Below are 27,329 nucleotides of genomic sequence, written 5' to 3'. Positions count from 1 at the left end.
TTTAATCTCAGCCGAGGCAGGCAGATCTCTGTGAGTTCGAGGCCAGCCTGTCTACAAAGCGAATTCCAAGACAGCCAGGGCTACACAGAAAAACCCTGTCTCAAAAATTCAAAACAACAACCAAAACCAAACAGATTTGTTGGCTGGTTCATCTGCTGTGCACACACAGGGACCCACATGAGTTTGGAGCTGTTGAGTGTGGTTCTGGTGCTGTCTGGACCCCAGCACTGAGGCGGGTGCACACACACAGGCTCCTTGAGGCTGGCCAGCTCCCAGTCTCACCGCCGTCTTCCTGACCTCACCTTTTATTGTTTTTGTTAATGCCTCTTAATCCTGTTCTGAAAGCTGTAATTATTTCCGGGTTAGCTAATTGAGTAGGGAGATTGTTCCTTTCATACCAGGGTTCAGCCATACAGTGACGAAGTGTTAGTTCTGTTCTTGCTAATTCCTCACCTTTCTTTTCTCTTACAGAATCCTATTCTAAGAACACAGACACTCAGGTATCTACCATGGTGTTGGATCCTGAAGAAAAGACGCCGGATGGTAACTTAGAGCTTCATGTCTCTGTCTGCATGGGCTTGGGCTTTAGTCAGTGGCAGGCTGTCCCTCTAATCTGTCCTACGAAGTACAGCCAGCAGGCTCTCTGGTGACAGGCTGTGAATGAAATGAGTTTGTGATCATAGAATTCTGCCTCCGGTCTCATTTCTGACTGCCAGCTGCGTTGTGACTCGCTGGTTTGGTTTCTAGTGCAGTGATGCTTGCAAGGACAGTGTCATTCCCAGACTGGGCAGTGACCTCCAGTGTGCTCACTGCATCTGTCTGCCAGTGTTTCAGATGTGTGTGCAGCAGACACAGGGTCCTTCTGAGTCTGGGCTTCTGCTCTGATTGCCCACACCAGCTTCCTAGAAAGGAAAACCAGAGCTCTGCGTTGTGTGGTTGGTTGTAGGGACTTATGGGAAAGAGAAGAGCGTTTTGTGGTTCACCCTAGCCATGTGATGTCTGCAGCTCAGTGGACTTTGTGTGCTTCTGCTGGACTAGCCCTCGTCTGCCAGGCCTTCCCCCTTGCATTCAAGATTAACTGTAAAATGCAGACTTCAGGGAAACGCTGCTCTCAGGCTGCTGTGAGCCATGCTGTCACAAGGGCGCCGGCAGACACCCGTGACCACCAGCCCTTCAGTCCTGCGTGAGGCCTTAGTCAGGACTCCTGCTTCCTGCTTGACAGTTTGCTCTACTGTCACTTACTGTGTGAGGCTGGTGGAGCTGTGGGACCCAGGGATGCTTCTTAGAGCGAGTCCTGCTGGATGATGGGACGGTCTTTTAGAGTAGGATCCTGAGTTACTAGTGGGTCTAGTTCATCAATGTCGAGTCGTAGGTATGAATTGCTTGTTTGTTTTAAGGCAAAGTCTTGTTAAATTGTAGCCCAGGCTGACCTCAAACTTGTGATCCTTTTGATTTAGCCTTTAAAGCATGTCAGTGTTCGTAAAGAAAAATGAAGTGATTCTAAAAATTATCAAGTTGCGGGGGGGGGGGGGGGGGGGGGCTGCTAGAGAGATGGCTCAGAGGTTAAGAGCACTGGCTGCTCTACCAGAGGACCCAGGTTCAATTTCCAGCACCCACATGGCAGCTCACACCTTCATAGTTCCAGGGTACGTGACACCCTCACACCAAAGCACATAAAGTCAATCAAGTGGGTGTAGAGATGTAGAATGAGATAACTACGATGATCAGTGTCGGAACTGGTCCAGGGAGGACACGAGATTGGGAGGAGGCAGGGCATGGGTCTGAGAGGAGTTACGGGGATGAGTTGGGGCCAGGGATGAGTATAAAATATTAGGTTAAACCGATCCAAGATGGAGAGAGCAGTTGGAGGCTTTTGAGCTGCCTTTTCTGTCCTTTGAGATAGGGTCTGGCTGTGTAGCCCAGGCTGACCTGGAAATCTCAATCTTCTCTCCTTAGTTTCTAAGAGTTAGGGTTGCAGGATTGTATCAGTCAGCTTGTGCGTATATTACCCTGTAAAAATATTTAATTTTTTGGGCTACGGATCTAACTCAGTTATAGAGAGCTTGCCTAGCATGCATGAAGCCCTGGGTCCAGTCCTCAGCACTACATAAAACCAGGTATGGTGGCATGTGACTGTATCCCAGCACTGGGGAAGTGGATGCAAAAGGATCAAGTTCAGAGTCATCCTCAGCACAAACCAGCCTGAGACCTGTCTCTAAATAAGTATTCATGTGCATACACATGTGCAAACTGTTTAGGATAAAGCCAGGCTGGTCTGTTGTGTGTGCAGGTGTAAGATAATTAATTTTGGGTCTAAAGCTGTTGCTCAGTGATGAGGGAGCATGTACCGGACAAGGGCTAGTTCTCCACCAAGGGGAGAGCTTTGATTGCTCATTAGTGGACTTCGTTATGTTAACACAGATGGCGCTTCTGGAGACCATGGAGACTCTGCCAGTCTTAGTACCATCAACCCCGCCTACAGTAACTCCTCCCTCCCACAGTCCACTGGGGACTCAGAGGACCCCTTCACCACCTACTTTGATGAGAAGATCCCCATTCCTGAGGAGGAGGTTAGTGACGGTCCCTTGTAGGGGACCCTGTGTCCTGGGAAAGCTCTGCAGCCCCCACCTCTCGCTGACAACCTCCAGTCTCGTGTTGGCAGCCAGTCTCTGCCATCATCAGGATGAGCAAGCCTCTGTGGAAAGGTGCCTAGTGGTGTCAGTGAGCATTTTTTAACTTTTGGAAGGATGGGTTTTGTGTGTTGTCCTTTCTCCAGTGTGGCTCCAGTGTGGGTAGGGGGTGGGCACAAAGGTGCTGTGGTACTTTAGTTGCTGATGGAGAGCAGGTAAAGGAAGTGCTGTCACTGAGAGAAGCGGCCATCTTGCTGGTAAAATGTAGATGAGCTGGATGTGGACCGTGCGCATGTGCACTGCCCCTGATCCCGTGCAGCTGGTGATACCCCTGACATGTGACAAAATAATGGAGACATTCATTAGAAGAGGTGACACTCAGGCTGCTTTTCCTCTCTCTCTTGCAGTACTCTTGTTTCAGCTTTCGTAAACTCTGGGCATTCACGGGACCTGGCTTTCTTATGAGCATCGCCTACCTGGATCCAGGAAACATCGAATCTGATTTGCAGTCTGGAGCAGTGGCTGGATTTAAGGTGAGCATCCAGTTTTACCCCAGCTGAGTAACACGTTTTCATTGTTGTTGTTGTTGTTACTGTCACTGTTGTGGCTGAGGATAGACTTGAGGGCCTTGGCATGCTACCCCGTCCTTTTGAGCACTCATTACACTCTGACAGCCTTTTCCTGCTCTTGCGGAGTAGACTCGGGCTCTACCTGAACAACATAGGTTTGAACAGTGCATGTCTGCTTACATGTAGGTCTTTCTATGTTAGCAGCAACTTGTGAAAACCACAGATGGGGTGCATGGCTTAGAATACTGAAAATTTAAAAGTTAGGTATGTCATAAATGAATAAAATATATACAGATAATAATCTATTGCTGTCCTGGAACTTACTATGTAGACTAGGCTGTCCTCTGTCTTCCAAGTGCTAGAATTAAAGGTGTACACCACCATGCCCGACTGAGATAATAATCTGTTTTATAATTTACTATCCCAGGATATATGAAGATCTACCGCATAAAGGTTAAAATGTACCCCATCCTCTGCACGCACACAGTTCACGCTGGAGCTGTTCTCAGTTGAGAGAAATAAAAGCAAATGTAAGATGTGATGTTAACTCCTAATCATATACAGTTAGCTGTTGTGTGTGCTGTACTTCCGTGTTAGCAACCGGTGCTCTTGTGAGCTCATGTTGTGATTGCTTGCGATGCTGTGTGGCTGGTCACTTCTGGTGGGGCAGTTTTTCTTGAAGTGATGGACCAGTAAAAAGTAGTTCTTGGTTATCATGTGGTTTTCACCACGTGTGTTATTCATCCAATCGCTTCTTGGCCTTTCAGCTAAGAGCAAGTGTAAAGTAGGTATCGGTTGGCTAGGTTACTGGTATAGCTTCTGATAAACAGGCTGCTAGTTATGTGTTCTCTAAAGACTTTTGATTGCATGGCCGAGGAGTCCGGGGCCCGGCGTCTCTCACCTCCTGTCTCAACACGGTCTCAAGACCACTTACAAAACAAAACGACGCCTTTTCTCTGGGCTGACAGTGTTCGGGGGTTTAAAGATCCATGATGGTGGAGCAAAGGTGTGGGCAGCAGGAACAGCTGAGCACATCTCGATCCCCAGACAGGAAGCAGAGAGGACACTGGGAATGGCAGGAGGGCCCTGACACACCCCCAACAAGACCACACTTTCTGATCCTCCTAAACTTAGGAGCCCATGGCCATTCTCATTCAGATTGCCACGCCTCCCTCATCATCCCAGCATACACAGTCTTCATCGGCAGTGATACTTGCATGAACAGTCCTTGTGTGTGGTCTCTTCTACTGGTTTGTTTGGTTTTTCAAGACAGGGTTTCTCTATGTAGCCCTGGTTGTCCTAAAACTCACTCTGTAGACCAGGCTGGCCTCGAACTCACAGAGATCCACCTGCCTCTGCCTCCCAAGTGCTGGGATTAAAGGCATGTGTCACCACTGATCTTGTTTTAGCCACATAATTTCCTTAGAAGAAACACTAGAGGAGAAACTGAGGGCCAGAAAGATGCCAGTTGCCTGGCAGGTCATATGTAGAAGCTGATGCAGAACGTGGAACTGTGTCCCTGACCTGGCTTTGTCCTGACTGAGCTGTTTCCCAGACAACCAGGCAAAAGGCCTTGATTGCCTAACAAGTGTTGGGGTGTCGTTCTCTGTAGTTGCTCTGGGTGCTCCTGCTGGCCACCATCGTGGGGCTGCTGCTCCAGCGCCTGGCAGCTCGACTCGGAGTGGTCACCGGCTTGCATCTTGCTGAAGTGTGTCACCGTCAGTATCCCAAGGTGAGTGGCGTGCATCGGCCTGCTCGTCTGTTTCCTGCAGGAATCCGTGGGTCTGGATTGAACCAGTGGAGGAGTGGGTCAGTGTCCCTGAAACTAGAAGTACCAGGTCCTCCTTCAGAGTCCAACACGGAGTCCTGTCAGCCATGTCCTCCTTCAGAGTCCAACACAGGACTCACTTTTTTGTTGTTGTTTTGAGATATGCTCATGTTGCCCAGGCTAACATTGAACTCTGTATTTGGCCAAAGATGGCCTTGAGTGCTAATCATTGTTTCTACCCCTCAAGTCCGAGAATTACAGGCAGACACCGGTTTCCTTACGGAGATTCTGCATGAGTCAGCATTTACCAATCCCCCTTATTTGTCTGATGTCACCGTCACTTTGAAGATGTTTTTACAAGGTATATGTGGTAGGATCTTTGGATTTGCTGATTGTCTTCAGTTCACTCTGTCCCTAGAGCTTCCTTCTAAGTATCTTACCTTTCTTAGTGGCCACCTGAATGGGAATGGCCTTTGTTGGAAGACTTTCTGCAGGGGTGCTGAGGACAAAACTCAGGCCTTCACGTATGCTTGACAGGTGCCTTAGAGAGTGAACCACTCTGTCTTGGCTGAAAAACACTTTTTTAAATCCCTTTTTTAAAAATTTATTTATTATGTATATAGTGTTCTGCCTGTGTGCCAGATCTCATTACAGATGGTTGTGAGCCACCATGTGGTTGCTGGGAATTGAACTCACGACCTCTGGAAGAGCAGCCAGTGCTCTTAACCTCTGAGCCATCTCTCCAGCCTGAAAAACATTTTTAAGTTAGCTTCATTTGTAGCTGTGAAACAGGCCTCCCTTGGGTATGCCCTAAATGTTTAGTCTCATTTCTGATTGTGAACATAGAGGTTTTGTGTTTTTCTTTTCTATTCTCCTAGGCTGGTTGGTTAGTTCTCTCCCTCTCCCTCTCCCTCCTCCCTCCTCCCTCCTAGGATGTTCTTGAACTCTTGGTCATCCTGCAGGAGTTCCTGAGTACAGGTGTTGTAGGCATGTGCCACCACGTGTGGTAAATAGAAATGATTTTTCCGTGCCGGGCGGTGGTGGCGCACGCCTTTAATCCCAGCACTTGGGAGGCAGAGCCAGGCGGATCTCTGTGAGTTCGAGGCCAGCCTGGACTACCAAGTGAGTTCCAGGAAAAGGCGCAAAGCTACACAGAGAAACCCTGTCTCGAAAAACCAAAAAAAAAAAAAAAAAAAAGAAATGATTTTTCCAACTTCTGAGCAAGTGTTGCTGTTTTACAATTCCCTTAGTATCTTTCTCTTGTGCACAGTAAACCTGTTTGTGCAGAAGCTTTTGGGGTAGTGAGTGTCCGGAGGCAGTAGCCAGCATGAACTGCGTCTGTTTTCTCCTCCTCTGTTGGTCTAGATTTAGTTTCCTGGTTTACTCTATTCCATCTGTGCTCAGCTAGTTTACCGTGAACACTTTTAAAAAAGAGAGGTTTATTTTCAGTTTTTAAAATCATGTGTGTGTGTTTGGATATGTGCATGTGAGTGCTTCGGGGCCCGGAACTGGACTTGCAGGAGCTGTGAGACGCCTGACGTGGGTGCTGGGAGTTGAGATCCAGTCTCGTGTCTTCTGCAAGAGCAGTGTGTGCTTTTAGTCCTCAGCCCTCTTTCTAGCCCCTTATCCCAAATGTTTTTGCGTATATCTTTTTTTCTTGTTTGCATATTATTATCTGGCTGTCCTGGATCTCCCTCTGTAGTAGACTAGGCTGACCTTGAACTCACAGAGATCTATCTGCCTATCTCTGCCTCCAAGTGCTGGGATTAAAGGTGTGTGCCACCACCACCTCCTGGCTTATTTTCCCCTGAAACTTTTTGGTTGTTTTTAGGCAAGAGCATAAGTGGAAAGTAATGACTAGGAATCCTATTCTTCTCAAGGATTGAGGAGGACAAAGTGAGCTGGGCTGCCACCTCACCTTGGTTCACAGTCTCCCACAGGAAGCTCACTTTCCTACGCTGTCTGGGGCTGAGTTCTGGTGTTTCTCTCGAGTCTGGGGACTTATGTAAGGCTGTCTTGGTCTGTGCCAAAATCAGAATTCCAAAGGAAGGAGGCAGTTCTTCCAGATGAATGATAAGAACCACTGTTTGCTTTGTAGGTCCCACGGATCATCCTGTGGCTGATGGTGGAGTTGGCTATCATCGGTTCTGATATGCAGGAAGTCATTGGCTCCGCCATCGCCATCAATCTTCTCTCTGTAGGAAGGTGGGGACTTCCCTCTAGAACACTGTCAGTATTGAGCTGGATTCAAAGACAGGGTGAACATGAAAAGCAGCTCATTTTCAGCATCCAAGGTTCAGCCTGTGCAGAGCCGCTGCGGCTTCCCCGGCAGACAGTCTCTGCGTCTCCCAGGCCCGTGATGTCACACTTGATTTCAGTGGACAGACAGTCCCTCCTTTGTAAGGGAGGCTGCTGATCACTGCACCCGACCCATGCTTTTGGCTGTGTGTCCTACCATGTGAGCAGTAGGTTCCAGGGGGAGTCAGTGGACGGCCTTTAATGAGCTGTTTCCCGGCCACTGTGGCGAGGCTTCCCGCCACTGTGGCTCCAGGCCCTAGCTTTCCTGGGGTTTCTGTGTTGGACCAGAAGTGAAGAGAGTGTTGTCATGGTCTTTAGTTTCCGTTTCTTCTCGAACCTAGGGTTCCCCTGTGGGGTGGAGTTCTCATCACCATCGCAGATACCTTCGTGTTTCTCTTTTTGGACAAATATGGTAAGGACAGTGGGACAGACGGGTGGATCAGAGCCACTGGCTTCAGGCACGGGGCTGGGGAAGTCTCTCTCCGCCGGGCTCACTGCTGCCTTTCCCCTTAGGCTTGCGGAAGCTGGAAGCATTTTTTGGGTTTCTCATCACTATTATGGCCCTCACATTTGGATATGAGGCAAGTGCTCCAGGCTGTTGGTTACCTATTTAAAACAGAGTTTCATTGTTTCGTTTGTAATCTTTTATTGTAGAAAGCAACAGTAATTCCAGAATTGTCTGATTGTATTGAATCCACAAAAAGCCAGTGTCCTTCTGGGCTGCTTTTGAAGGAATGTAGTCTATGGCAAGGACTCAGGTGCAGGAAGGCCTATAGAGATTTTCTGTGGGGCCAGAAATGACGAGACCTTTCGGGGCCAACATTTTTGTCCTACATTCCCCTGACAGCAGAGCGGCTTTGGAGTGGGGCAGACAGGAGGGTTATTGGCGACTGCTAACTCAAAGCAGTTCTGTTTGTGCTCCTCAGAGCTGACATCCATTGACTACAGCTGTGCTCAGCCAGCTGGTGGTGCAGGCCTGTAATACCAGCTACTAAATAGAGGCAGGCCAGTCTCTGAGTTTGAGCCCAGCTTGATCTACCCAGAGAGTTCCAGGCCAGCCAGGGCTAAGGAGTGAGACAAAAACTGTTGAGGAGTAATAGGTGATTGATTATTTTCCTGGCTTGTGCCTTGCCCATCGCTGGGGATCAATACCATTATTTGCAATTTTTTATGTCCAGTTGTTATAAACTGGTTTCTACGTACAGACCTGCCTAAACATTAAAAAGAGATCTAGTCTATGAGCAGATTTTTCAGGCTGTGCCGAGGCTTGCGGGAGAAATCCTGAGCCAGGAGGACGTCTGGGTGAGCGGTGCTAAGGAATGGCCACTCCTTGCACACGGGTGGCAAGCAGAGGTGGTTCTTCGATGAGCAGGTGGCCAGCATTGTGAGGAGTGGCTCCAGGACTGGACTGTTCTCGGCTCTGTATCAGCGTTACAGTGCCGCAGATAACAGCAAGCCCTTTAGCGGGTGTGTTCCTCAGAGCACCGTGTGCTCTGCAGATCTGTGGTGCACATTTTCAGTACCGTGTCCGATAGTCAGACTAGACAGTCCTGAATCCTCTGACTCCTGGCGACAAACCCTGGTATTGGTTATCTTCGGTAATTGTAACCAAAATACTGGAGGAGAGTAACAGGAGGCTGAGGGGCTACTTAGCTAGGGCTTCAGCTCGCTCTGGTCCGCAGTTCCTTGGGCAGAATTCCCTGGCGGCAGGAGTTGTGGTGTGGGAGACTCTACCTCAGTGCAGACAGAAGCACAGAGGTGCAGGACATGGCTAGGACCAGGAGGACTTGTCCCCATTGGTCCGCTTCCTCCAGGGAGGCTTCAACTGCCAAAGTTCCCACCACATCCCCAACAGTACAGCCACATGGGGCGTGGGTCCAGTCCCGAGCCCGTGGCAGACAGCTCACCTTCAGACGACAGCAGCCCCTTGTTCCCACTGGTTAAACGCGGGCCTTACGGATACTAGGCGAGTGCCTGTTGATGATTCGATGTTCCTGTTCCAGGCAGTTGTTAGAGGGTGATGGAGGGAAGGAGCCAGTATCCTGGGCTGGTCTCCTCCTCCATGGTGCAGTGGAGGCTAATAGCTGTTATGTTGTGTGTAGTATGTTACAGTGAAGCCCAGCCAGAGCCAAGTGCTCAGGGGCATGTTCGTGCCGTCCTGTTCAGGCTGCAGCACTCCACAGATTGAGCAGGCTGTGGGCATCGTGGGAGCGGTCATCATGCCACACAACATGTACCTGCATTCTGCCTTAGTCAAGGTGAGCGGGGCCGTGTGTATCGGTTGTGGGGTTTTTCCTCTCAGTACAGGGATGCAGACTTAGTCTGTAACTAGAGCTCTGCAGGAGCACAGTGTTTTTAAGGCTGCCTGGTCTGTATTTATCACCAAAGTGACCAGGAAAAGTGACCCTCGAAATTCCAGGCTAGTGTTCTTCCTGAAAGGTCTGGAAGCCTTGAGGTCCGGGGGGAAGGAGGGCTTTCCTGGTAAGTCAGTCGTTCCTTTGCTGAGATAGTTCACACTTGGCAGTCAGTCCAGTAGCCTTAGGGCTGAGATTCATCAGTCTGTGGGAGCTCTGTAGTCAGCAGGCTGCTGGCTCCCCCAAAGGTGCGGTGTTGTCCGAGGCTGGGAGTCTAGCTTAGTGAGCCGAGATCTCCTGTTTCAGCTGGTCAGTGGTTTGCCCTCTTAATCTTTAGCTGACTCCAAAGTTCTGAGTTGTTACAAAGAGGCTCCGCATCGGTGGAAGGCTGACTACTCTGTTATCTCTAGTCTAGACAGGTCAACCGGGCCAATAAGCGGGAAGTCCGAGAAGCCAACAAGTACTTTTTCATTGAGTCCTGCATTGCGCTCTTTGTCTCCTTCATCATCAACGTCTTCGTCGTCTCCGTCTTTGCCGAAGCATTTTTTGGGAAAACCAATGAGCAGGTGGTGAGTAAGCCAGGTGAACGGCACGCCGGGACGGGACAGAAAAGAGCAATGACCTGGAACCCAGAGAAATAGGTCTGAGGCCTGGGCGTCCCTGCTCCCCAGTCTCTACAGCCCAGCCAGTCTACGGTGTGGGGCTGAGGGGGCCTGTCCCCGCCCCTCAGGGGTGAGCTGGGCAGAGGTGGCCTTGGACTCGCAGTGGCCACATGCTGTCGTAGCGGCGGTATCTTGGCTGTCTGGCTGTCGTTATTTCTGTTTCCTTTTATCAACCAGCAGACTGCGTGTCTGCCGGACTTGATGGCTGCTCTGAGGACAGGTCAGGAGGAGGAGTCAACAGAGAGGAAGGACTCTGACAGGGCGAGACCTGGCTCATTCTGGATTCTGTCCCATTTTGTTTGGTTGGTTTTTTTCTTTGAGGTGTTTTGCTCATTGTGGAATGCTTTAAGATGCCAGGGTCGAACCCAGGACCTTGTCCGCAATCACGGGGCTGCTGGCCCACATTCCCATCTGGTCTTGGTCATTTGTGTCCACAGGACGTCTTGACCCTGGTTCTGCTGTGACCGAGGCCTCTGATTGCTTGTGTCCTCTCACACTTAAAGCCTCTGTTCTGTTCTGTTTTGTTTTGGGTTTTGGTTTTGAAAAAGGCTCTCATTGGAGACCAGGCTGGTTTGGAATTCACAGAAATCCTTCTGCCTCTGCCTCCCAAGCACTGGTTTAAAGGCGTGCATCACCAAACCGGGCATTTCTTTTAGCTTTTTTGGACAAGTTCTCCCTGTGCTGCCCAGTCTGGCCTCAAGTTTGGGATTCGTGTAGCTCAGCTCCCTGCAGACCTGCCTGCCTCCAGGAAGTCCTCTTAGTGTCTCTCTCCTTATCTGTACTTAACAACCTCCAGCGTGTGCTCTCGCCATGCACACTGTCTCAGCAGCAGACATTCTGATGCTGGAGGGGTGAGAGGCCCGAGGGAGGGTTGCAGGGGAGGAGCACCAGCCGCCGCCCACGTGGCAGCCCTGCAGGGCTTCCTCGGCTTGTCTCATGCCGAGGAATTTGGTGAGACAAAGAGGGGTTCTTGTCTGCTTCTCCTTTCTAAAACATTGTTCTTAAACTGCCTTGGTCTTCAGGTTAACGTCTGTAGAAACAGCAGCAGCCCCCACACTGACCTCTTTCCTGAGGACAACTCAACGCTGGCTGTGGACATCTACAAAGGGGTGAGTGAGCCCACGCGGTGTTTGCAGATCCTCTGGCTTTGGGAGTTCATTTCAGCTGAGCACAGCTCCTGAGGGCCTTTGATTTCTGAGGCCCGTATGCCGGGACACATGTGCGGCTCTGGGGGGTAGAAGATGGGCTGCACAGGTACACATTTGGGGTTCTGTGTAGTGGGGGGGTAGAAGATGGGCTGCACAGGTACACATTTGGGGTTCTGTGGTAGTGGGGGTAGAAGATGGGCTGCACAGGTACACATTTGGGGTTCTGTGTAGTGGGGGGGTAGAAGATGGGCTGCACAGGTTCACATTTGGGGTTCTGTGGTAGTGGGGGGTGGGTAGATGGGCTGCACGGGTCCACATTTGGGGTTCTGTGGTAGTGGGGGGGCGTAGAAGATGGGCCAATGGGCAGCACAGCAGCAACTCCTGAGGACGCTGAAGTTCTGGGGCCTTGACTGCAGTGACAGAGGTGAATTAGTGAGATGTGCTTTCCTCGGCCCTCTTGGGCCCCTCACACTGGTTCTGTTGTGACCCCCAAGAAAAAGATGCACTACACTGAGTTCCCCACACGGTTCACCGTCTGTTCCCCTTCCTCCATTCCTCGGAAAAGTGAATTAAGGAGCACGCTTTGGGAAGGGTAGGGTTCTGCCTCCTTAGAGTTAAGGTGGCGGTTAGAGATGAGGGGCACAGAGGAGGGATGCAGGGGTGTCTGGGTAGAGATGAGGGGGCACAGAGGAGGGATGCAGGGGCGTCTGGGTAGAGATGAGGGGCACAGAGGAGGATGCAGGGGTGAACAGGTTAGAGATGAGGGGCACAGGAGGGATGCAGGGGTGAACAGGTTAGAGATGAGGGGCACAGAGGAGGGATGCAGGGGTGAACAGGTTAGAGATGAGGGGCACAGAGGAGGGATGCAGGGGTGTCCGTCCAGCGAGTGAGATCCAGAACTGAGTCTGGCTTCTGTGCAGCGCCCCGCATGGTACTTGGTGTGGCTCATGAGGGGAGGGAGGTGCTGCAGAGCACGCTCTCTGGGGCTTATCCAAGCACTGACAAGCCCCTCTCCCTGTCCAGGGTGTTGTGCTGGGATGTTACTTCGGGCCTGCAGCGCTCTACATCTGGGCAGTGGGGATCCTGGCTGCAGGGCAGAGCTCCACCATGACGGGAACCTATTCCGGCCAGTTTGTCATGGAGGTATGTGCTGGTTGACTCCCGGGGACGGCACGGCCGCATCTGCGGTTTCCCCGACTTCCCCGCACTTCTCTCTGCTGCCACCCGCCCTCACCCAGCCCCCGCGATTTCTCCCAGGGATTCCTGAATCTCAGGTGGTCACGCTTTGCCCGAGTGATTCTGACGCGCTCTATTGCCATCATCCCCACGCTGCTTGTTGCTGTCTTCCAAGATGTAGAGCACCTGACGGGGATGAATGACTTCCTGAATGTCCTGCAGAGCTTACAGGTGAGCAGGGAGCTGGGGAAGGAAGCCCAGGCTGCACCTAACCAGCATTCAGTCTTGCCTGGGGCACCAGGCCTCCTGTGGGAGGTGGTACTAGGGGTGCGGGAGAGGGGGAGACATGGAAATGATGAGCTCTGCTTAGCGTAGCAAACACAAGTGTTTTCTTTGTGCAAGTGTAAAGACCTGATCCGATCCCCGGCAGACAGTGGAAGGGAGGAACTGTCTCCAAAAGTTGTCCTCTGCTCTCCATAGTCACCATAGCACAGACATGTCTGTCTGTCCGTCTCTCCACTCTCTCCTGAAGAGTTCAGAAGATGGCGTCAGATTCCCCTGAAACTAAAGTTACATATAGTTGTAAACTGCCATGTGGGTGCTGGGAATTGAACCAAGAACAGCAAACCAAGTGCTCTTAACCACTGAGCCATCCCTCCAGCCCCCAGTGTTGTCTTTTTGTGTTTGAACAAAGGTGCTTAGGATCATGATTAGTGCTGGATTAAAAACAGTGTTCTTGCAGAGGCAAGAACAACTCTTACCCACGGTGTAGGGGAGATGGGATTTATGACTCCTCTTTGAGCAGTGCTGGGTCTGTGGTGCTACAGTAACCACATGGACTCGACAAAGCGGGAGCTTCAGTTAAAGAAGAGCTTCCACAGTTGATGTGGAGGGAGAGAGCGTGCCAGAGCCAGGCCAGTGCCAATAAGCAGCATTCCTCCAAAGTGTCTGCTTAGTTCCTGCCCTGACTTGCCTTGGTGATAGAGTGTGACCTGGAAGTATAAGCCAGATAACCCCTCCAAACCCCTCCCCAAGTTGCTTTAATCATAGTGTTTTATGACAGCTTCAGAGATAAACTCCAGAGATAAAACCCACATAACTCCATCTCATTTTTTCCAGCTTCCCTTCGCTCTCATTCCCATCCTCACGTTGACAAGCCTGCGGCCAGTAATGCATGAGTTTTCCAATGGAATGTGAGTAACTTGTCATCATTCTCCAGAAGGACACGGGAGGGGATTTTTACCCAGCAGGCCAGTCAGAAATGTCTTCTCTAGGAGATCTGTGTGTTTCCAGAGCAATTTCTAGCTGCTGCTTCTTTGGCTTATAAAGAAACTGGTAAGCGTGAGTTATAAGAAAGGAGGAGAAACACTTTAGACCTTTGAGCTCTTGCTCTTAACCCTCAGCCACCGAGGTTTGCATGCTGTGTTATATTTCCCAAGAGAGGCACATGCTAATAATACCTGTGCACACCTGAAGGGATCTGTGGGTGTGCTCTAGTTTCTTTCTGCTGCTGTGACCGACACTGTGCCCACGAGCATCCAAGGGGCTGAGAGGTTTACCATTCTGGGAGAAGTCAAGGCAGGCTCAGACAGCTAGTCACATCACAGCCACCGAACTCCAACAGCTAGTCACATCACAGCCACCGAACTCAGCTAGTCACATCATAGCCACCGAACTCAGCTAGTCACGTCCCAGCCACTGAACTCCGACAGCTAGTCACATCACATCCACCGAACTTAGACAGCTAGTAAGGTTCCAGCCACTGAACTCCGACAACTAGTCACATCACAGCCACTGAACTCAGACAGCTAGTCAGGTCCCAGCCACTGAACTCAGACAACTAGTCACGTCACAGCCACTGAACTCCGACAGCTAGTCAGGTCCCAGCCACTGAACTCAGAGAGCCAGTCATGTCCCAGCCACTGTAAAGGGCAAAGGGAATCAACACATCCTTGCTTCCATGTTTGCCCTAAGCTAGCTTGCTTCTTTGTGTACTGTTCAGGACGCACTGGCTGGGTAATGGTGCCGCCCTGTGTGAGCTGGTTGTTCCCACCTCATCCCCTGCAGGCGAGCCCACAAGCCAGCCTGATGTAGATAATTTCCCATTAAGACTCCCTTTCCAAGTGGTTCTCAGCTGTGTCAAGTTGGCAGTTAAAACTAATCAGTACAGGTGTTCATGTGACTTGTTAGGTTTCCGGGATCACCTCTCTGAAGCAGTGGGACCTGGGAGGGTGGAGCTGATAAATGAGGCAGACTAAAGTCTCACACAATAGCCAACTTTATTCGGAGCATCAGACAGTTTATATTCTGAGGGTTAAGATAGTCACACATGTAAAGTTCTCATGAGATCAAGCTGTATACACAAGGACAAGTAGCGTGTGGCAAAACCATGTATTTCCATAGAGGTGTATATAAAGGAGAGTTTGAACATTTAATTGATTATCAGCAGCCAGCAGTAATGAGTAATTGGAAGTAAATTCGCTCCTATCCACTGCACCGGGAGGAGCGGGAAAACATTCTAAGAACAGTGCCATGTTTTGGAGAAACTGGTTATGAGACTCTTGTCTTGTTTGCTTGAAGTTTTCTCCCAGCACTCAGAATTCTCCTCACGCGACTCCATTCCTGGACCATGTTCTGATGTCTAATGAAATGACGCTGCATTTCCGGGACCTGCTTATCTCTGGGGTCTTAAATGCTGGATTTTTGTTGTGCCAGAGAGATGGGTCAGTGGATAACATGCTTGCCACAGAAGCCTGACAGTCAGCTCCATCCCTGGAACTCAGAAAGGATGAGGGAGAAAAAACTCCACAGAAGTGCTCCTGACCTTGACATGCATGCCCACACATGTACACGTCATCTGCACACGTGATAATAGACAGTTGAATACTGGTTCTCTTTATCACAGCTCTTCTCCTTCTGTTTATCACTGATTTACCACACGAGACAGTTTTCTTTCGCCCTGTGCCCAGTTGAACTGTTGCCCATCGTGTCCCTTCTTCCACAGAGGCTGGAGGATCGCTGGCGGGCTCCTGGTCCTTCTCGTCTGCTCCATCAACATGTACTTTGTGGTGGTGTATGTCCAGGAACTAGGGCACGTGGCACTGTATGTGGTGGCTGCCGTGGTTAGCGTGGCTTACCTGTGCTTTGTGCTCTACTTGGTGAGTCCGGTGTGGAGGGGCAGGGCGCCGGCGTCGGGGAGGTGTAGGTAGGGCTACCGTCCTTTAGGAATGAATGGTCCCCAAGCAGTTTACCGAGGCAGTTCATATTCTGAAATTCTAGTTATTTTTCTGTGGTTTTGGTTTGGGAGATTAAACACAAGGCTCACGCGCTGCCAAGCAAGCATTCCAATGTTGTGCTCTGTTCTCAACCAGATGCTTATATTTTGAATCATCCAACTTACTTAAGGGTTTTTTTTTGGGGGGGGGTGCTTGTTTCTTGAGACAGGGTTTCTCTCTGTAACAGCCCTGGCTGTCCTGGAACTCACTCTGTAGACCAGGCTGACCTTGAACTCACAGAGACCTGCCTGCCTCTGCCTCCCGAGTGCTGGGATTAAAGGCCTGCACCACCATACCTGGCTTATTTTAGTTTTTACTGCCTAGTATTTTTCTATTTCTGTTTCCTAAATCAAAAGGATCCAGCATTTAATTCCTGAAGAGAATGTGACATGCTTGAGAAGCCAGTTGGCTCAGTGGTTGCACAGCAGGCATAGAGAAGGACCTGAGTTCAAATCCCCAGGCCCCATGTTCAACCATGGGCGTGGCTGTGTGTGCCTGCAGCCCCGGCCCTGGGGGCGGGGAGGCAGTGACAGGAGATTGCTGACCCTGCTAGCCTGGCTGCAGCGGGAAACAAGGCAGAACCACAGAGCACCAGGACAGGGAGCCCAGTTTTGAAAAGCCTTGGAGGGGAAACTCCAGGATACTTTGAAGCAGAAGAGGGCCTGAGAGCCCGACTTGGCCAGCCCTTGGTGGAAAGAGTGGACAGAGCTGGATGTTTGGGGCGGAAAGCCACTGTGTCCCTGCATAGCATGGATGTGCCATAGGTGGCTGAGTGACAGTTGTGTTTTCTCTCCCAGGGTTGGCAATGTTTGATTGCGTTGGGCCTGTCTTTCCTGGACTGTGGGCACACGGTAAGCATCTCTAAGGCCCTGCTGAGCGAAGACACCACCGGCGGCAATCCTAAGTAAACACTGGGTCAGTCTGTCTGTCTTTGCAGGGAGCCATCAGAGCCAGTGTGTTTCTATGGTTTACTGTGTGAACATAGCCACAAGTATGTGCTGTTGCACAGACTGCATTTAGGACTCAACTGTTAGTTGGGAAACACTTTGTTTTGTGTATGTTTTGAGGTCTTTGTTTTGTTTTTGTGAGATAGGATCTTGCTATGAAACACTAGGTAGCCCAAAACTCACTATATAGCCCAGGCTGCCCTCAGACTTACGGCAATCCTGTCTCAACCTCCTGAGTGCTGGGGTTATAGGCATGCACTACCATGCCTGGCTTTTCCCATGTGTGCTTACAAGATGATTATTTTTGGCAGGGATGGATGTCACCCTGCAGCATTAAGCAGTCCCTGGAAAGAGTGACACTTGAGCCATTTTAAACACTAAGTCCCTAAGTAGCTGTCTAAGGGCCAGTAGTGCTCTATCATTTTGAGAGCAAATTCTCTACATAAATATTAACCAGACTCTCTGTTCTTAAAACTGTATGAATTAGGCATATAGTAAACTGCAATTGTGTTTTTCATTAAGTGAACTAAGGGTATAGTAGCTCTGGGCATGCAAATTTTATCAAAAGATAATGGATGTTGAAAGATGGAAAAAAATGCTTTTATGCTCCCTTTCAAATTATTTGAATTATGAAAAACCCAACTAGAGTGATGCCATCCATTTGAGCTACAAAATTAGAGACAGCTACCTTCTTTGAGTTCAGGATTTGTTCGTTCGTTTGTTTGTTTGTTTGCTTTCCAAGATGGGGTTTCTGTGTAGCCCTGGCTGTTCTGAAACTCATTCTGTAGACCAGGCTGGCCTTGAACTCAGAGATCTGCCTGCCTCTGCCTCCCAAGTGCTTGGACTAAAAGTGTGTGCCACCACACTTTCATGATATTTTATTTCTACTTTTAATTTCTCAGTGGAAACTAAGAACGGTAGGAGGCATAAAAGGTGGACGTGGACAGATGGTCCACCTGCAGGGAGTTGCTCATCACCTCCAGGTTTCCTTACAATGCAAGCTTAGCCCCGAGGTTATAGCTTTCATGTTACTGCCCAGGGTTCCTGATAGTGTTTAATCGTGAGTGTGCACGATCATCAAATCTTTGCCTTCCTCTTGTAAGAGAGAGGTGTTAGCAGGAGAGGGTAGCCTTCGTGAGCTGACGTGAGCTGACGCTCCCCTGAGACGCGGGACGCGGAGTGGTCAGAGAGCTAACTGCACTGCTCCTCAAGCCAGCCGTCACCACGTCATGTCGGACACACCAGGTTCACGTCCAGGAGGACTCCAAGGCACTCAGGAGCTCTGGACTAACCTTTGCAAAGTCAGTAGGTGTCACTGTGGTTGTGAAGTTCCCTCCCTGCGAGATGGCACTAGTTCCCTGAGAGAAAACCTCAGAGACCAGACGGTGAAGCTCTGGAGCCGTCAGCCCGGGACTGCTACTCTACCTGAGCCTCCTGTGACCCTTACACCGGAGCCGCCTCGGAGTCTGTCAGACCCTGTCTGTCTGGGGGTCGGGTGTGGTCATTGTCTTGGTGGCGGTGGGAATGAGCGTGGCTTTGGAGGACGTCCTCGTCTTTGAAGCCTTCCTTCTAGCGAGCTGGCTGACAAATGATGTTGGCCTGCGTGGCATTATCACCAGCATTGTATACACAGTCAAATCTCACCATGGACACATTCTTTATGAGGCATAAAAAATTTGGTAAATTGCTGTTTTACTCACCCTACCTTGGCCTCAGCCCCTCAACTAATACAAAAATCTCAGGTGACAGGTCCAACAGCAGTGGTTCTCAACCTGTGGGTCAAGACCCCTTGGCAAGCCGCTGTCTCCAAAACATTTGCATTACAATTCATAACAACAGTAAAGTGAGAGTTATGAAGTAGCAATGACAATAATCTTATGTTGGGGGTCATCACGACATGAGGAACTGTATTAAAGAGTCACAGCATCAGGAAGTTTGAGAACCGCTGCCCTACAGGCTCCTTCCTTCTCACACCTGTCCCTTCTGCCGCCATTGTTCCTGAAGTGGACCTGAATGGTGCCTGAAGATCTGGAGGCTGAGCTTGGAAACTGTGTGCTGTAGTATGTGAAGGCCAGACTGATGGCAGCAGAACTTCCTACAGAGATGCTGTCGCTACGTTTACGTTTGTCCCTCAGGGTAGGGTGGATCCAGAGTCACTGATGTTGATAGTCCAGCCCAAAGCTGCTAGGGATGGAGCACTGGTGTGTGAGGCAAGACCTCTGCTGCGGATCTTACTTCCCTGACCTAGAATTCTTCCACGTTATGCTTGTTTACACCCATGGAAGGTTTCACCAGAGTTAGACGGTCTTTTCTAATTCTACGACTAGTTCACAGCGTCGCTTGGTCATCACTGAGAAGGTGTACTTCTAACAGTACTCTGTCCAGTAAACAGTGTGTAAACATTTCTAGTCTCCGTGCCAGTGTGGTTCTGGCCGCGTTTGCGAGCCGTCTATACTAACTGGTCCTTGTTCTCATGTGACATGAAGTAACTGTACTGCTTCAGGGCACTGGAAGCTCACAGGCTGGGCAGGGCTTAGTCGATCCTACCAGGACTGTAGGAAGGAGCTACAACTAGGCTTTTAGTGAACCGTTAACAGCTTGTAAACTTGATTTGTAATTTAAAAAAAAAGAAAAAAGAAAAAAAGAAAAACTTCCCTTTTTCCTGTCTGGTTTCCTGGCTGTTTTTTAAACCTTAAAAACACTTGATTAATAGGGTCTCAACAGCTTTGATACAGAAATACAGACGTGTCATCGCCATCAGGAATGACACACCACGTGCCCACAGCATCACTGCTTGTCTTCCTAAGGGACAGAGTCCCCAGAAAGCTTGGGGTAGTCGTAGACACCAAGATTCTAATTTCAATTTAGGAGCCGGGAGATGGCCTCAGAGGTGTGCATGCCGCCAAGCTTCACACCTGGAGTTGGGTGCCTGGGACCCACACGGTGGAAGAAGAGAACCAACTCTTGAAAGTTGTCTCTGACATGTGCTCTGTGGCACTGGAGTACTCACCGCACATAAGAACACAACAAATAAATAACAAATTAATTTTTTTAGTTTAAATGAAAGTTTCAGTTTACCACTTAGTTAATACTTTTGTTGTGGTTAAAGCCATAGCTTTACCATTTTGCAAGGTGAAACTTTTCCTACCTTCCTCTACTGTACGCTCAATATTTGCTGTCTGTAGTCTTGCCTCACCACACAGGAAGGGTTTTACAATATGTATTTGCTGCCAAAAAATAGTAACAATGTAACAAGAGAACCCAGAGTCCCTCAGCTGAAATCCAGATGCACATTTTGGCAGACCTGATGTCAGTGCAGATCTGGCCCTGCTGCCTTTGTGAGCGGAGGTGAACCTGGGGTGGGATGGACCAGCAGCAGCAGCACCAGGCAAACGGTGGGGAGTGTGTCCTTACCTGACTATCCCAAGACAGCAGTCAGGTGAACTTCACGTTCCCAAGATGTCCCCAAGGGGTTATCTGTGCCCACTATTCACTGAACTTCCCCTAATTTTGGTTTAATTTCAGAACTAATGAAGAATGCAGAGCATTTTCCAGACCCTCGTGTTAGCCTTCCCTGTTACCTCATGTGTGTTTACAAGTGGCACAGTCACTGAGACTGAGTGACAGTCCTCAAAGCAGTGGGCTGCAGAGGTGGCTCAGTGGTTAAGAGCGGGCGCTGCTCTTCCAGGGGACCCGAGTTCAATCCCCAGCACCCATGCCGGGTGGTTCACAGCCGCTTGTGACTCCAGCTTCAGGGGCTCCAATGCTCTTTCTGCCCTTTATAGGTATCTGCATGCCCACTTGCGCTCTCTACCCTCTCTCCCTCTCTCCCTCTTCCCTTCCTCTCTCAGTTCTTAGAACATGATGCTCACCCCCTATCCTGAGAGGCAGCCGAACAGCCTAAAAGCCAGAGGACTGGTGTTCGGTCACCAACCACCTGTGGAACACAGCATGCCCTTCAGGCCGTAGGAAGAGTCCAAACGTTTCTCCAGCGACGCCAGGAACGCCAAGACAGCAAAACATTTCAGTCGGGTGTAATGACACACACTTGTAATCTCAATGCTTGAGAGGTATGCTGGAGGCTGGCAGATTGAAGGCCAGCCAGTTCACACAGCAAGTTCAAGGTCAGAGTGGGCTACACAGAGAAACCTGTGTCAGCACTTATCAGTGGCTTGGAGAACAGACAGGGTCCCATGTGACAGTAGCTAAGAACCACTAATAGATACACTCATGTATCACCTGTCTGCACCCCAGAGTACCTTAACCTATTGTAATACTTAGCTACATTTGTAGCTAGAGTTTTCCTGCCTGGCCCACAGTCAGGACAAATCTGTCACCCACCAGTCCCACAACCACTCAGACCCAACCAAGTAAACACAGAGACTTATATTGTTTAAACTGTTTGGCCTAATGGCTCAGGCTTCTAGCTATCTATCTAGTTCTTGCATCTTAAATTAATCCATTTCTATTAATCTATACCGTGCCACGTGGCTCGTGGCTTACCGGCATCTTCACATGCTGCTTGTCATGGTGGCGGCTGGCAGTGACTCTCCGCTTTCCTGTTCTCTCAGTTCTCCTCTCTGTTAGTCCCGCCTATACTTCCTGCCTGGCCACTGGCCAATCAGTGTTTTATTTATTGACCAATCAGAACAATTTGACATACAGACCATCCCACAGCACACATTTCTCAGTGTCTCAGAACTAGAGAACGAAATTCTCCAATTAAGTTACCTAGGTGATAATACTCTGATGTCATGCAGTGAGGAAGTTCATCTTTGCTCACTTGGGAGCGGTTTCCATGAATTATCAATGAGTCTGGCAATCGTTATTAGTTTTCAAGCCTGGGTGTCAGACCTGCAAGTGAAATGTCAGCACACTGGCTTGGGAGCGTTTAATCCAGGGAACCCATTTGGTCTATGCTGTCTTCACACAGCCACACAACATCCTGTGAGGTGACATGGGACGATGTGTAATGTGCTCCAAATAAACTTTCTGGAGACTTGATGAGATATCTTATCAGTGTGCTTGACATCTCTAGATACAGCATGTTTCCTTTTTACACACACAGAAGATAAGGTCCAGAAAGTATACACAGATCTTGTATGGTGGTGCATGACTAATCCTAGCCTCATGAGGCAGGGGGATCACTGCAAATTCCAGCCAGAGCTGCAGAATAAGTCCCTGCCTCAAAACTTAAACAAGGGGTTGGGATTTAGCTCAGTGGTGTAGCACTTGCCTCAGTTCTGAAAACAAAACCCAAAGGATACATTGGAAGGGCTAAAACTGGGCCTTGACCCCCCCCCCACTTCAGTGCCTTATTTACCGCATCATATGGGTGTCATTCATACAGATTTATAGTCTGCGCTCTACATTCACACATAGGCACACTGAGGACCAATGTGAAAGTCAAGTCATTGTCCCAAATTGTATCCCTGGACAGATAAAGAAGTACAATTTCTTTACCAGGTATGGCAGAGTACATCTTTAGTCCCAGTACTTGGGAGGTAGAGGTAAGCAAATCTCTGAGCTCAAGGCCAGCTTGAATTATATAGCAAGTTGCAGGCTGGCCAGGGTTACTTAGTGAGATCCTATCTCATGGGGGCGTGGGGGCAGCACAGATCCTAGCAATCCATTTTCATTTGGTTCACAGGAATGGGGTCTGGAAATACGTTTTTAGAAGAGCTGAGGGTGGGGCCTGGTGATAAGCACCTGTAATCCCAGGACCTGGGAGGTAGGAGCTGCTATCAAGTCAAGATCATCCTCTGCCCCAGAGTACTTTTGAAGCTGGCCTGAGCTATACAAATCCAGCTTTAAAAACTCAAAAAGTACACGACATGAAGACAGCTGAGATTCCTGATTCAGTCTGGCAAACACTGGGGACTCCTAGGTTACCCTTTGTCAGCACACTTTTTTCTTTTAATGGAAGGGTTTTCTCAGGTGTCAAAGGATAATAGGTCCAGAATTAAGGGCTCAGAGTTTAGATCATGTGAGATCTGATTTCCAGTACACAGTACTGAGACACAAAGCGTTCTAAAGTTGAATCCTGAGGCTCTGTCACAAGATAGTCGGATGCATTTGGCAGTGCCTCCATCCTTAACTCTTTCAGCTCCGCTATTAGAAACTACCCAGGCAGCCACAGAGCACATGCAAGTGGAACTTTCCCTTTCCGTGGGTTTAAGCATGCTTCCCTGACGCTCTGGGCTCCACCCTTTCTCTAAAGGGCCCTCTCTGCCTCCTGGCTGCTTGGCTGCTGTGTGGACGATCTCCACAGTGGCTTAGCTCATGCAGCTCCGATTCTCCATCTTTCTCTTGTTCTGGGCGGCTTGTCTGCCCTAGACCTTTTCTTTTAAATTCTAATAAATTGTTCTTGGTGGGCTGGGGACGGTTAAAAGGACCCAGGTTCAGTTCCAAATATCCACCCATAGTTCCAATTCCAGGGAATCCAATGCCTTCTGGCCTCTGTGGACACCAGACACACATGCATACTACATACATGAAGGTAAATGTACATAAAATAAAAATCTAAAATTTTCCTTGAGTTTAAAACAAACAAAAGCAATTTCATATACACATAAGCCATTTTTTGTTGTTGTTTTCGAGACAGAGTTTCTCTGTGTAGTTTTGGTGCCTGTCCTGAATCTCGCTCTGTAGACCAGGCTGGCCTTGAACTCACAGAGATCCGCCTGGTTCTGCCTCCCGAGTGCTGGGATTAAAGGCCTGCGCCACCTTCACCTGACTTTTTTTTTTTTAATTTATTTTATGTGCATTAGTGTTTTGCCTGCATGTCTGTCTGTATGAGGGTGTTGGATCCCCTGGAACTTACAGTGTGAGCTGCCATGTGGGTGATGGGAATTGAACCCAGATTCTCTGGAAGAGCAGACAGTGCTTTTAACCACTGAGCACTCTCTCTCCAGCCCCGCCATTTTCTATTCTGAAATAAAACACAGAACTACTGAGAAAAGGGACCAAAATAATATGTTAGTTTACCATGTCACTCCTGAAGTCACAGTAATTCTCTCGCATGTTTTGTCCTCAGCACCACCTGGGATTGACGGCTCAGCCTGAACTCTACCTTCTGAACGTCGTGGACGCCGACTCGCTTGTGTCCAGATGACGAACAGCCCGAGGGACCCGAGACCCCGCTCCCTCAACCCTTTTTGCGCCAAGTGTCTGTTAACAAATCTCTGTTAGTTCAGAGGTGACTTTGTTGAAATGTTTTGAACAAAGGCAAAGATTTCCTCATGGGATCAGAGGTAAAAGCGAACAGCTATGTATGGGTCAGAGACCACTCGCCTCCAAGAGTCATGCAGTGAGTTTACCTCAGGGTAAGCAAGCAGGCAGCCCTGCATCCCCACAGGCTCGTGTCTGCACTTCTGGGATTTAAAAATGTAGGAATACGTATTTATGTGAACCTGAACGTGCCAGTTTGGGTAAGATTTTAAGGTTATAAAAATTAATAGATTTTTTTAAATGTTGTTCAGGTGAATTAGGTATTTGTTTTATTGGGATCATAAGTGAGGAAGGGAATGAGTTTTTTTTAATGTTGAACTTTGTAAATTAACTGTCCTTTAAAGTGCTATTTTACTACACTGTTGGTTTTACTTCATCGTCATCCACCAGAGTATCTCTTGGGTAGCTACTAACACTTGCACATTGATTAAAGTGTGTGTGTGTGTGTGTGTGTGTGTGTGTGCATGTGCATGCACGCGCGTGCTCGTGCATATGTGGGTGCACTCACGTGTGCCTGTGCAGTCATGCACATGCCTCCGTGTGTGTGTCCAAGTCCATGCATGTGTGTGTGTGCATTTATGTGTGTGTCCCAGTGTATGCTTGTGTGTGTGTGTGTGTCCCAGTGTATGCTTGTGTGTGTGTGTGTGTGTGTGCACACTCATGTGTGCCTGTACGTGTTGACGCTTGTGCAGGCCACATGTTGATATCAGGTGTTTCCTCAGTCTCTGCCTTACTTTTTGAGACTGCTTCTTTGGGACATGGAGCTCACTGGTTGGCAACGCTGACTGCCAGTGAGTTTGGGGGTCCTCCTGCCCCTGTGCCTCAGTCTGGGGTTACACATTTGCTGCTACCTGTGGATTTTACACTGTGTTGGGGACCAAACTCAGGTCTTGGACAGCAGGCGCTTCACCAACTGAAGTGCCTCCCCAGTCCCTGGCACACGAGTTTTAATGAAACCTCTCTTCCGTCTGTTCCCTTGTTGATTGTATTGATTACCATTGTTTTTCTAGTGTCCTGTCCGTCTACGCCGTCCTGTCCGTCCACACTGTCCTGTCCGTCCACGCTGTCCTCTCTGTCCACACCGTCCTCTCCGTCCACGCCATCCTGTCTGTCCACTCCGTCCACGCCGTCCTGTCTGTCCACTCCGTCCACGCCGTCCTCTCTGTCCACACCGTCCATGCCGTCCTGTCTGTCCATGCCGTCCTGTCTGTCCACACCGTCCTCTCCGTCCACGCCATCCTCCATCCACGCCGTCCTCTGTCCACGCCGTCCTGTCTGTCCACGCCGTCCTCTCCGTCCTCTCCGTCCACGCTGTCCTTTCTCTCCACGCCATCTTTTCTCTCCAGGGTGTCCTCTCTGTCCACGCCGTCCTTTCTCTCCACACCGTCCTTTCTGTCCAGGGTGTCTTCTCTGTCCACGCTGTCCTTTCTCTCCACGCCGTCCTTTCTGTCCAGGGTGTCCTCTCTGTCCACGCTGTCCTTTCTGTCCAGGGTGTCTTCTCTGTCCACGCTGTCCTTTCTGTCCACTTGAGGCTCTGACACTCAGCATACCATAGCTAGATCCTAACTCTGTTTCTAAGGTCACTCCTGTTGATACTGTTGGGTGTCCTGGGCATTCTAAGCATTTTAGGTGTGTGTAACAAGTGGTATGAGACCTGTACTAGGTGGGAACCCAGATGATCAGTCCACATATCACCACTGCCTGCCTGTGTGCAGGTTGTAGATTTTTGTTTTTTAATTCCAATTGCTAACCAGAAATTCTTCTCCTTAAACTTTTTATAATATAGTTCATATTTAATAACTAAAAATTTTTGTCTAGAGGTGCTGCTCACTTGTAGGGCTCTTACCTACCTTAGGCAAGATCTCAGGTATGATCCCCAGCGGTTCATACAAACACACACACACACACACACACACACACACAATACAAACACACACACACATACTTTTATCATAAGTCTTTTTTTTCTTTCAGTTTGTTTGTATGGTGTGTTACATTGACAGATTTTAATATGTTGAACCATCCTTGCCTCCCTGGGGTGAAACCTACTTGGTCATGGTGGATAATTTTTTTTGATGTGTTCTTGGATTTGATTTGCCAATATTTTGTTGAGTATTTTTGCATCAGTGTTCCTGAGGGAGATCGGTCTGTAATTCTCTTTCTTTGTTGTGTCTTTGTGTGGTTTGGGTATCAGGGTAACTGTAGCCTCATGAAAAGAGTTTTGTAGTGTTCCTTCTGTTTCTATTGTGTGGAACAATTTGAAGAGTATTGGAATTAGTTCTTCTTTGAAAATCTGGTAGAATTCTCCACTGAAACCATCTGGTCCTGGGCTTTTTTCGGTTGGGAGACTTAATGACTGTTTCTATTTCCTTAGGGGTTATTGGTCTATTTAAATAGTTTATCTGGTCTTGATTTAACTTTGGTATATGGTACCTATCCAGAAAATTGTCCATTTCTTTCAGATTTTCCAATTTTGTGGAGTACAGGTTTTTGAAGTATGACCTGATGATTCTCTGGATTTCCTCGTCGCCTGTTGTTATGTCTCACTTTTCATTTCTGATTTTGTTAATTTGGATTTTCTCTCTCTCTCTCTCTGCCTTTTGGTTACTTTGGATAGGGGTTTGTCTATCTTGTTGATTTTCTCAAAGAACCAACTCTTTGTTCCATTGATTCTTTGCATTGTTCTCTTTGTTTCTATTTTATTGATTTCAGCCCTCAATTTGATTATTTACTGGTGTCTGTTCCTCCTGGGTGTATGGTGATATTTTATTTGTACTGAAATGTGATTTTAATTTTATGTTAATAAATAAAGTTGCCCTGGGGTCAGAGCTATTAGAGCCATAGCAAGAGCGTGGTGGTTAGAAGAGCTAGGTAGATTTCTGTGTGTTCAGGGATACAGCCAGTATTGGAGATATACGCCTTTAAGACCTGAAGGGCGGTACTTACAGGCAGTGATGAGGCAGTCATGTGGTTGGGTTTACAACCAATGAGAAGGCAGAACAGAAAGACTATATAAACACAGACAAACAGGAAATAGCTCTCTCTCTAGGGGAAGTTAGGAGCACTGCAGGAGGTAAGATTTTATCTCTGAGCTCTGACCTCTCAGCTTTCTCTTTTACATTGGCTCTGTGTTTCTTATTTTAATAAGACGATTGGTTACATCTACATGGGTGAGTTTGTTTCTTTTTGTTCTAGAGCTTTTAGGTATACTGTTAAGTCAGTCGCTTATGTGAGATTTCTCCAACTTCTTTTTGTGGGTATTTAGTGCTATG

At 48.8% G+C, this 27,329-nt stretch overlaps 1 protein-coding gene across 4 annotated transcripts in view; it reads left to right on the top strand.

The window, feature by feature from the left end:
- The window catches only part of Slc11a2 (solute carrier family 11 member 2), a 34,798-nt gene extending 10,384 nt beyond the window's left edge, over positions 1-24,414 (top strand). For all 4 annotated transcript variants that reach the window (XM_076556844.1, XM_076556843.1, XM_006981913.4 and 1 more), the window contains exons 2-17: positions 472-543; positions 2,422-2,570; positions 3,038-3,163; positions 4,812-4,931; positions 7,066-7,172; positions 7,607-7,677; positions 7,779-7,846; positions 9,368-9,523; positions 10,030-10,188; positions 11,304-11,390; positions 12,453-12,572; positions 12,687-12,836; positions 13,725-13,798; positions 15,610-15,763; positions 16,678-16,731; positions 23,864-24,414. In XM_076556844.1, the coding sequence (XP_076412959.1) occupies positions 472-543; positions 2,422-2,570; positions 3,038-3,163; positions 4,812-4,931; positions 7,066-7,172; positions 7,607-7,677; positions 7,779-7,846; positions 9,368-9,523; positions 10,030-10,188; positions 11,304-11,390; positions 12,453-12,572; positions 12,687-12,836; positions 13,725-13,798; positions 15,610-15,763; positions 16,678-16,731; positions 23,864-23,941 (1,745 nt within the window). In that variant the 3' untranslated portion in view covers positions 23,942-24,414. The remainder of the gene's footprint in view (positions 1-471; positions 544-2,421; positions 2,571-3,037; positions 3,164-4,811; positions 4,932-7,065; positions 7,173-7,606; positions 7,678-7,778; positions 7,847-9,367; positions 9,524-10,029; positions 10,189-11,303; positions 11,391-12,452; positions 12,573-12,686; positions 12,837-13,724; positions 13,799-15,609; positions 15,764-16,677; positions 16,732-23,863) is intronic.
- Positions 24,415-27,329: the final 2,915 nt, after the last annotated feature.

This window comes from Peromyscus maniculatus, chromosome 20 (genome assembly GCF_049852395.1).
Source record: "Peromyscus maniculatus bairdii isolate BWxNUB_F1_BW_parent chromosome 20, HU_Pman_BW_mat_3.1, whole genome shotgun sequence".
Classification (NCBI taxonomy): Eukaryota; Metazoa; Chordata; class Mammalia; order Rodentia; family Cricetidae; genus Peromyscus; species Peromyscus maniculatus.
This window is presented reverse-complemented; position numbering and strand designations above follow the sequence as displayed.